The 11,019-nt window shown below is 37.8% G+C and overlaps 1 protein-coding gene across 2 annotated transcripts; it reads left to right on the top strand.

The window, feature by feature from the left end:
• The first annotated feature begins 1,611 nt into the window (after positions 1-1,611).
• On the top strand, positions 1,612-10,197 carry LOC140927100 (uncharacterized). Of its 2 annotated transcripts, XM_073376757.1 has the most exons (9): positions 1,612-1,897; positions 2,932-3,641; positions 3,765-3,950; positions 4,704-4,793; positions 7,680-7,739; positions 8,008-8,097; positions 8,674-8,733; positions 9,010-9,099; positions 9,683-10,197. In XM_073376757.1, the coding sequence occupies exons 2-9, from the start codon at positions 2,957-2,959 to the stop codon at positions 9,802-9,804; spliced, it is 1,383 nt and encodes a 460-aa protein (XP_073232858.1). In that variant the 5' UTR covers positions 1,612-1,897; positions 2,932-2,956; the 3' UTR covers positions 9,805-10,197. The 2 variants fall into 2 exon arrangements, with proteins under 2 accessions (XP_073232858.1, XP_073232859.1); XM_073376758.1 differs by lacking the exon at positions 8,674-8,733.
• Positions 10,198-11,019: the final 822 nt, after the last annotated feature.

The following is an 11,019-nucleotide window of genomic DNA, read 5'->3' as shown; positions in this document are numbered from 1 at the left end:
AGGGCTAGAAGTTAAATCTCAGTTCAGACAGGCGGTTCAAATTTCATCAGCCGAACTGTTTCCATGACAACAAATTAATTAAGAGTACGGGATTTCACAATAATTTCTGAATCCCGGAAGTATGAAACCATTCGCCCGGAGACAAGGGAAATTTCCCTGGGAGTTCTTTCAATTCATCATTTTAATGAGAAAGGCTTAGAAAAGCAAGGAGTAAGTCATTTTCATTTAGCTGTGGATGGTCGTAGATGTATTTCTGGTCTCTTCTCCATATTTTGTTTGTAGACAAAGTGAAGGACCCTGAAACGATCTTTACTCTAACGAGTTGCCAAGAAATAAAAAAAAATTGTTGTCACGCGATCTTCACTTCACAAAGGAACAACACTCCTATTCAGGACTGCTTAAACTGGGACTGAAGGTATATCATTTGATCTGGCATCTTTTGAGGCAATTAACTGATACTATTTTCACTTCAACCTACTTCACATTCATTGCTTGTGACACATGACTCATTTTGTAGCTCACTTATAAACGCTTTTACAGCTGAAACGAGACCCCAAATTTCCAAATTTCAGCCCATTTGAATCCTGAAAATTCTATTTCATTTCATCAGTATCCGACGAGGTTCCCACCCTCATCTACTAAATAAGAAATTTTGCATATACCATAACCTATAGGACCTCGCAAACAAAGGGGTTACTTATTCGTAACAAGGAAATGTCGTCTTTGTGTAGATTGCAAGAGAAAATTAGTTTTCCACCATGCATCTTTAGACTGTCATAAAAAAAAACCATTTCCCTTTATTTTTCGGATCAAGGTATTTCTTGATCCAGGAAGCTTTATGAACGTATTTATGTCGATCATCCTTAGACCACCCTCCAAATAATCCTTTATTGTAAACTCTCTTTAATGTTGTCGCCTTTCCCTTCGCTATAAAACATTTAATTTCATGGGCTATTAGCTTCTCAAAGGGGTGTAGTGGGGACGGGGAGGGGGGCAGAGAAGACCATTGCTGTGATCAAATTTGATTAGTTATGATTTTCTCTTTTTGTTTTAAAATCACTTAAGTATAAATTTCTAGATTTACACAGGTTGAAGGTTATTCGTTGTAATTTTTTGGTTTTCAGTAATTAAAAGCGTGTAAATGGAAGCTTCGCTTTTAGTCTTAGCCTGAGAAAACAGACGACATTTTTCGACGCCACCGGTAGTTTCTTTATTTCGCGGGAAAACTACCTGTGGCGTCGCAAAATGTCGTCTTTTAAGTCTTGGCTAAATCTATATATTATAAACACAATGAATATTTTCGCCAAGGATCTGGGCACATCAGAATTGAGCTCATAATACCATGCAATACTAAGAGAGAAGGAGCTCACTCTCTTGGTATCATTAATTTAAAGATGATCTACTACTTGTGGAAGTCCGCTGTGGTCGATATGCGTACCGTAGTTTCTGTGTTCACAACAGTAATCAAGTCCAAAAGTGTGATCTCCGTTCCGACAGGCAGTTCAAATTTCATTAGCCGAACTGTTCCCATGACAACATGTTAACTAGTAAGAGTACGTGATTTCACAATAATTTCTGAGTGCCGGAAATACTTAACCATTCATTCGCCTGACAAGGGAAATTTCCCTATTAGTTATTTCAATTCATCGATATTTTTATGAGAAAGGTTAAGAAAGCAAAGAGTAAGTCATTTTCATTTAGCTGTGGATGGTCGTAGATGTATTTCTGGTCTCTTATCCAAGTCAAGAGAAGGACTCTAAAACTATCTTTACTCTAACGAGTTGCATAACAAAATTTGTTGTCACGCGATTCTTCACATCACACAGGAACAACACTCCTATTTAGGATTGCTTAAACTGGGACTGAAGGTATATCATTTGATCTGGCATCTTTTGAGGTAATTAACTGATACTAAAATTCACTTCCATCCACTTCACATTCATTGCTTGTGACTCGTGACGTTCGCCGATTGTCAGACTGGATCGATCACATGTTTAAATATTCCGAATGAAGAGGGCGCAGTACCGACGTTTTAGTCGGCAATATGTTTGACTCTACAGTGGAACCCCGCTCTAAGGACACCCGCTTTATACGGACAGTTTCGTTTGTCCCGACAAAAAGCTCATATATTTTCTCTAAAATTAACCCGCTTTATAAGGACACCGGTTAATACGGACAACGGACACTTTTCTGTGTCCCGAGTCACAAACTCTCACATATTGTCAACCCCGCTTTACGGACACTGGTTATCTGCACACTGTCTATTTTCATTGCCACAATTATGTGATAATTGTAGACATTGTACCCTGTTCACAGCTGTTCAAATAATGACAGATTTTTAAGGGTGAATAAAATTTTATTACAGTACTAAAAAAATCAGTAACAAAGTAGCGTGGCATATTTGATTTTGAACAGTCTGTCTTTCTTCCGGCGTTTGACTCTTACACTACGTATAGTCCTTCAATAAAGTTTTCTTCCTCCTGTTACACAAGTTTCACTTCCTTGGCTTTTTGTTGCAGTCATTGCTCTTAAAGTAAAGTCACAGACTTTTTCAAATGAATTCACTGTCGTGCCCGTTTCAATAACAATACTACAATATAGCTTAAAAGATTTTACTCTAAGACTATGATAAATGATCGTGAGGTTTCTTTAGGATGAACTTGTAACTGTTACAGTTAAGAAATTAACGTTTTCTCGTAAAACTGTCTGCTTTGGTCTTTATATCGATAAAACTTGTGTTCCTGACGTTTTCTCTGAGAGCCAGCTTAATACGGACACTCGGATAATATGGACACTATGGCATGTCCCCTTGGTGTCCGTATTAACCGGGTTTCACTGTAAATCTTAAAAGTTGTTTCGACTTTATACATCTAAGAGCAAAATAACGTTTAATAAATAAAGTTTATGTTGTCTGGATAAATTTGTTGACAGGTACATGTAAATCGAGTCGTCAAAAATGGCTTGCGCGCAAGATCCACCGGAAGCCAACATGGCCCTGCTCAAGACAAAGGACCTAAAGGGCAAGAGCATAAGTTGGGAGAATATAGAGCTCCCGATAGACTTTCTGCTGCTGACAGTGAAAGAATGCGAGTTTTTAAGTAGCCTTTCATTCCTGAATCGTGGATTTACCAAGAGTTATCACAAAAGAATAGGATATGTGTACTTTGGGTATATTGGTGAAGATGAAGCCACGAAACTAAAAATTGCCTTGATAAAATGCAATGCGGGCTCTGCCGGTCCTGGAGGCTCCACTGTTGTTGTTAAAAATGTCGTCGGTGCCTTAAGGCCTAAAGCTGTTATCAGCGTGGGGTACTGTGCAAGTTTGAACCACCTAAAAGCCAAACTAGGAGATGTGGTAGTTTCAGCACATCTAACAACATACGCAGCTGCAAAAATCCAAGAGAATGGTGATATTGAGGAGCTTGGACACAGTGTGCCCCCAAAAAAGCATCTTGCGGACCTTATAAAAAGTCTTGATGAAGGCTGGGAAGCACCTCTACAAGATCCAGGTGAATTAGACGTGAAGGTGGACCGCGATGGGGTATTTCTGAGTGGGCCTGAGGAAGTGCAAAGCAAGAGGCGATGCTCCCAACTCAGAAAACGGTTCCCAAATGCTGTTGCAATAGAAATGGAAGGAGAAGGTAATAGCTAATTAATCAGCATTTGTTTCTTGACCTCAGGTTTTACAAAAACGTTTCGTAAAGGATGCCCTTTCTGAAGAGCCTACCGTGATCTTCTTTTTATGGCACTTGCTGTATTTTTAGGGCTTTACGCAGCTGCATACGATCTAAACATTGAGTGGATTATTATAAAGGGTATCTCTGAATACGCGCACAGTAGCAGTCCTCCAGCGGAATCTTGGAGACAATTTGCCAGTGTAATGGCGGCTTCATTGACTGCTCACATGCTTAAAGATCCCATTGTATTCCAAGAGTGGCGTCATTATGGAGGTGAGGCTTGAAATCATAGATCTTGTCCCTGTTTAGCTTATTTGGTTAGTAACAAAGAAATCATACTGAAAGTATTTCGTTTCGCACAATACATTTAAATTCTCTTTCCCAGCTGATGTGACTCCAGGCCCCTATATTGCATTCCTTGTTGATTGCTAATACAAATCTGAATTCTTTCCGTCTGAAAGTCTGCTGCTATTCCGTCTTTCCTCTGCTGTTACGAATGGAACCTTACGTGCAGACACATGCAAAATGACCCGATTTCTCGGCATTTTGGAAATGACAGTGAAATCGCCTCACTATCATAAAGAACTAGCCTAAGGTTCTTCAAACCACAAAAGCACATTTTCTCGAAATTAAGTTGAATTTTCTTTAACAACAAATCAACACGAATAGCCAAACTTGCAAAAACGTCTTAGATGCGGTAAATTTAATTAAAAACATGCTACTTTATAAGTTGCAATTGGTATATGCAAGTACCATACAATATAAAATGATATAACTAGAATAATATGGTCATGTTGTCCTTCGACAGTAGTGTGATTAAGAGAAATACTGTTCAAATGAGGCCTTACACTGCAGATTAAAAAATAGAATTGGAATCCAAGCTTTCGCCGATCAACGGCATCGTCCCTAATGAGCTTGGATTAAAATTTTATTTTTTTAAAACAGCAATTTAAGGCCTCATTTGAACAAAATTTTTTTATCTTGAATGTGTAAAATAGGGAGAATGTTTCGTGTCTCAAAATTCAGGTCAACGTTTACAGACCCGTCTTCTAAAGCAGAGTACACCAGCGGTACCCCCCAGAGAGGCCTTGGTTCCTGTGACTAATAACACTAGAGGTAAGGGTAGTAACAAATCCGTCAGACTTATTTTGTAGTTTGGTTTAGCATTTCTGCGCCCTTTGATTGGCTGGAAAATCTTAAGTCATTTTTTCGAGAGAGAACGAACTCGTTATTGACTTACTTCCCTTGGTTTTCCCGTACTTCGCTCATGCAAAACTGACTGACTGGTTCATGGGAATCTCTGCACGTATTGTGGATAGCCAGACGCTAAAATCATTTTACTTTATTAAAAATTGACACCAGTTTTTTATTGTCTGTCCTCTTCTTGATGACAAAATGACGTCATAACATTGTCAAAGTGTTGTGGATTCACGAGCCGTAGACCGAATCCGAATGCCGAAGTTTGGCATTTCAATGTTCAGCAAATGAGCGCGTCTTGCATAAATTAAAATTTTATGTGTCTGTCCTCTTATTGATAAAAAAAAATAGCCAACAGCGTGCGAATATAATTCAGTTATTGTAAAAAATTGAAGTTATTTATAGAAATTTAGAATTTTAATTGCAATCACGCTGATACAACCTGCATCTTTTCGTTTATTGGCTTGATCTGCATGGTGACTGTAAAGAAGAATTATTAGTTGAAAAAATAAATTTTAACCTCAAAGTCTGAGATTTAAGTCTTGTAAATTTGACAAGAAAAAACCCTTCGGGAAAAGCATTAGTTAGATTTAGAATAAGTAGTCATTAACTTAGAATTGAAACAGGTAGATACGAAAACATTCCTCGCAATGAAAGGATATGTCACTTTTGTACAAGTAACAAAATGGAAGATGAAAATCATTTCTTACTAGATTGTAAGGCTTATTCTCAGATCAGAGACATATTTTTCTCCAAACTAGAAACTAAAATACCCGACTTCAAATCACTTTCACACGATACTTTAATATCTCTTCTTATGAATTCTTCTGATTATTTAATTAACTGTCAATTAGTTTCATTTATCTCGCAATGCTTTGAATTAAGAACCAAATTAATATTAATGAATGAATGAATGAGAACTGTAACGTTTTGTAATGTTTTGCACGTACCAATTAGTTGAATTAGTACTTAAATTTAGACTAATAGTTTTTGCAATACTGTAATTCCTTTATAGTCATGCAAATAAAGCTTTTGGTGTTGTTGTTGTTGTATCGCTTAGTCTTCTTCATCAGCCAATAAACGCTAGGTGTTGTCACGTGAATAAGTCACGTGGCAAAAAATAATTGGTTACTGAATTGATATTCTTTTAAAATTGTCAGAAAATTTAATTGGTTGGTCATGAAAAATCAAATGCTTGGATAAAAAATCTGTTGTTTCGAGCACTCGAGTCTTCGTCAGTGCGAATGAAGTAAGATCAAGGTGAAATTACTAAGGTACTACAAGGCGATAAAGTAAAGTAATTCTTAGAATCCCAATAAAACCAAGCATTGCTTTATGTCATTTTACTAAAAGACACCGACCTGACAAAATAAAGAATCAGGCCAAAAACTGGTGTTGCGGAAACCATTCTTGGTTAAGTATAGAGGGGAGAAGTGTAACGTCACGTTACCATTGTAGCACTATTTCTTGATGACAACAAAACCAACGACGACGGCGACGGCAAGGAGAACGGCAAAAAATAATATGTTTATATTAGCAAGCAACAGCTTTGCACGAGCACCAAGTTATTTTGTACATTTCTTTGCCGTCGTTGCACCACTACGACATGATCATGAAACTTCCTAATTTCACGAGCTCGCTTTATGGAGTCGGTGAACACGACACAAAAATTGTCGCTTTCTTTTTCTAAACTTAGATAACGATGGCTACGGTCCCAAAGAAAATTTTCGCCAAAATTTGCCAAATTAAATGAAATTGAATAAGATTGGTGAAGTGCGAATAGATTTTTAAGTGATTTTTGCAGTTTGTTGTAAACCAAAAATGTTGCTACTATGGCAACGTGACGTAACGACTTCTCCTCTCTATTAATGTTTTGTGGTGTGGGTATTGTTCGGCTTTTGTATAACGTCATTTGATGATTACGCCTAATAACTGTCACCAACATTCACGTCAGAGTGCCCTCACACAGGTCAGAATGTCGGTAGCTGATCACAGGTCCTGGTAAACTCCTCTAACCCTACTCAGACCGGAGAGCTTTTGAGGTACCCCTCCCTAAAAAGTTGGATAACATCAAAACCGTTCAAGCTATGATCGTCAAACTTAGCGACTTCTCCTAAAATTTAAGTGGGAACATTTTCAAGTCGTCGTAACGTGTACCTCAACATTGACGTTACCATAGCAACCGACTTTAGACTGCCATGGTTTTTCAAAATTTGCATTTTTTCTATAAAAAAAAGGTTTATTTCAACCTTTACTTATTGAGTCGTTATATTACACTTAATTTAGCATTATTTTATCAAACATATTATAACTGTTCATTTAATCCAGGCTTTTTAGTGACTAATTTGAGAAAAAAACATGAATTTTAAATGACCCAATGACAGATGCTGGTTTCAATATTCAGCAGTGTTCATTTCTCTCGGAATTTCATTAATTGCCAATTGCTTCCCAAGCATCCCATTTTTACACAGATAAAATTTTCTCTCACGTTTAACTCGATTAATACGCTTTTTAAGTAAAAAAGGATACATTTAATTAGTTCAAAATGGCCTATTCTAGATAATGGACGGCGACGAGAACCAATTAACCATTTTTTTTTTTTTTGAGGCACCTCACTATTTAAGCATGTTTTTTCATGGCTACTTTGAGTGAAATTTTGATTCTGCCAATATATCCAAAAATATCCCGTCATAATGGCGTCAAACTACTGTCATTGTGTTTATCAAATTATGTTTACATCATGTCTGATATGAAAATTACTGCTTTCGAAATAACCGATGGTGTGGTTCCGGATTTTTTTTATAGGTTCTCCGGCAACTTCATCGTCCAGTGATTTAAAGAGAAAAGGAGAATTCCTATCAACAGGTGATTGAACTTATATAAATATCAACTGGAAAAAGTACGCTTCTCATCTATATATGTCACATGTTGCCAACCAGCACAAACAGGAGGGATAACCCAGGTTAAAGCTCGTTATACTATTGACCCGGTGTCATAAAAACAAAGTCCGCGTCCTTTCTATAAGCTTCAAATTTGGAAGCCGGTTTCTTCTCCAAATATGATACCACAAATAAGACGAATTCTAAGAAATACTTCTTGATGATTTTAATTTCTACCTCCTTTTTATCCCTAGAGTCGCCTTCAAAAACAAGTAAATTGTTGCCAAGCAGCTGTGCCAGCAATGCCGAACAATCAGTGGTCTCGAGTTCAACGACTGCAGATGGTATTATTCAATTTTTTCGTGATTTACACAATTTTATATTTATCTTTTTCGATAGTAAGGTCCACAATTGGATAAAAAATATAATATTCCTCACATCTGATCAGGAGCTAGAGTGCTGATGTCGCCATTAAAATCAAATTCTTCACGGTCACGTCCCTATCAGCCGGCGAGCTGAGTAGGTTCACGATGTGCGTGTTCCGACCATTTTTGCAAGAGCCTCTTCACTCCGACTGATAAATGGAGCAGCTTTCCATTCCAAATGACTTAAGGGTGCCAAAAACTATATCCATGCTTCATAATGATAAAAGTGATAATGATTTGAATTTCTATTGTTTTTCTAATTGAAAAAATATAATGTGCGTTAGCCAACATTTTTTCGTAGGCACCTTGCGATTTAATGCTTTCCTTTATGGCTACTGTGAGGGAATTTTGGATTCTGCCAATAAATTAAAAAATATTACGTCATAATGACGTCAAGTTACGTCATTGTGTCTATCAAGTTATGTCTACATCATGCCTGATATGAAACTAATGTTTTCGAAATAACCGATGGTGTGGTTCCGGGTTTTTTTTTAGGTTCTCAGGCAACTTCATCGTCCAGTGTTTTAAAGCGAGAAGGAGAATTCGTATCAACAGGTGATTGAAATGATATAAATGTCAACTGGAAAAAGTACACTTCTCATCTATATATGTCAGATGTTGCCGACCAGTTGGTAAAAGCACAAACAGGAGCGAGAACCCATGTTAAAGCTCGTTACACCGTTGACCTGGTGTATACAAACAAAGTCGGGCATCCTTTCCAGCTTCAAAATTTGGAAACCGGTGTTTCCCGCAAATAAGAAACAAAAAATAAGACCAATTCTTAAAAGTGCTTCTTGATAATTTTAATTTCTACCTCCTTTTTATCTCTAGAGTCGCCTCCAAAAACAAGTAAATTGTTGCCAAGCAGCTGTGCCAGTAATGCCGGAGAATCAGTGGTCTCGAGTTCAACGACTGCAGATGGTATTATTCAATTTTTCGTGATTTACACAATTTTATATTATCTTTTTCGATAGTAAGGTCCACAATTGGATAAAAAAAATAGAACACTCCTCACATCTGATCAGGAGCTAGCCAAGGGTTCCACCTTAGAAGACTTTCAGATACTGATGATGTCGCCGTTCAAATCAAATTGCTCACGGTCACGTCTCTATCAGCCTTTGAGCAGGTTCACGACGTGCATGTTCCAACCAGGTTTTGCAAGAACCTCTTCACTCTCACTGATAAATGGAGTAGATTTTCATTCCAAATGACTTAAAGGGTGCCAAAAACATTATCCATGCTGCATAATAATAAAACGAATCAGTTCTATTGTTTTTCTACTACTTGGTACATCATATTATAAATGACTTCCTCCATCCAGTACTTTTTCAATTTATGGGACCACAACATTACAGCAGGCTTACCTGTTCCTTGTTGTTATATTGCGAGTAACTGCAGAAAACAAAATCCCATAGAACGCATATTTTTCGTGGGCTAAATTTCCTCCCGAACGGCCTTATAGCTCTTTGTTGAACTTCATCTGAGTTATATCCATTTATTGCAGATATGATCAAAGGTGGTATCACAGAAAATAATGTTTCAATAGAAGAGCTGTCTTTGATGCTTGCGAACCCGCTGCTCCGCGTCGAAAGCGACTTACAGAGTCCTGTACACAGTCTTGTCTGATAAATTCCTAAAACGTAGATGAGAATTTTTACAGCTGGTGCTGCCGTAACCGTCTCATACCACTTCCTGGGAAAACAGAGTACATGATTTTAAAGTGTGGTCGATTCACTAGGTCGCTGCATGCAATTAATAAGGCTAAGTCCACATATAGTCTCTCCAACGAAGCTCTGTTGGAGAGACTATGGTGCACACCATACCGTATAGCTTGTCGTGGCGCTACGAATAATACACGCTATTAATTCCACCAGAGGGAACCCAGACTCACAACAGCCTACTGGAAGCCAAATTATAAAGATTTGTATGGGAATTTATCGTAGGATCGATAAAAATTAAATTTATTGTAAGATAGATGAAATGTACATAAACAGCTATTAAGTATACTTACCTCATAAAGAGTTGTGTCTGTGTTGTTTTCTTACTGTTTCCTGCCCTATAAATGCCATTTTAGGAAGTTTAATGTTTTGGTTTTTCACCTACTATGAAGACAAGGAAAAACTCGGTTGTCCTACGCTGCCCGAAGAAAAAGTAGCAAAAATTACCTTTGCTTCCACTCCAATCGCTCCAAATCTTCGCTTGAGCATAGATCGAAGATTTTCCTTCCTTGAAAATGTGAATTTAGTTCCAAACATCGAGCCATGACCTCAAGAGGAAGAGAAATCAGAGTAATGTAGTTATGTAGTTAAAAAATTGGAACTTAGCGCTTCCGTGGAACCACTCCTCTTCGTGGTGTACTCAACTTCTTCGTGGTGTTATTAATATTTCGGAAGGCACGGCCTTCCTTCTTAATGGTCTTACGTACAATGATGAGATTAAGCTGAGACGTTACAATTTTAAATCAGTGTTGCGTCTTTTGTTCGAAATTTCAACGTATAGCTGATTAGATCCTTTATTAGGATCCGGTCCTTGTTTTTTGTAATGTTGGCCTTGCTTCCAATTTACCTTGTATTAATAGCCACGCGGCACTTTGAAAATCTCCTGGACGGGGACCCGTGTTTTTGTAAAATGAGCGAAAGTGTTCCCTGGGCACCCCTGCGAATTTGGTTTTGGTCTGTTTCGCATGGGTTGATTTTTCCCCTGTTCATCCCTGCCGAGGGGATTTTGAACGTGCAGCGTGAATACTAAGCCAAGAGCAACGGTTATCGGTATACGTAGTTCATCGGTAGTACTAGTGGCATCCAAAGGTGGAATGTTCCCACTCACAGATACATAAAATTT

Source organism: Porites lutea, chromosome 2 (assembly GCF_958299795.1).
Source record: "Porites lutea chromosome 2, jaPorLute2.1, whole genome shotgun sequence".
Taxonomy (NCBI): Eukaryota; Metazoa; Cnidaria; class Anthozoa; order Scleractinia; family Poritidae; genus Porites; species Porites lutea.
The sequence above is the reverse complement of the archived record's forward strand: the minus strand, read 5'-3'. Positions and strand labels throughout refer to the sequence as shown.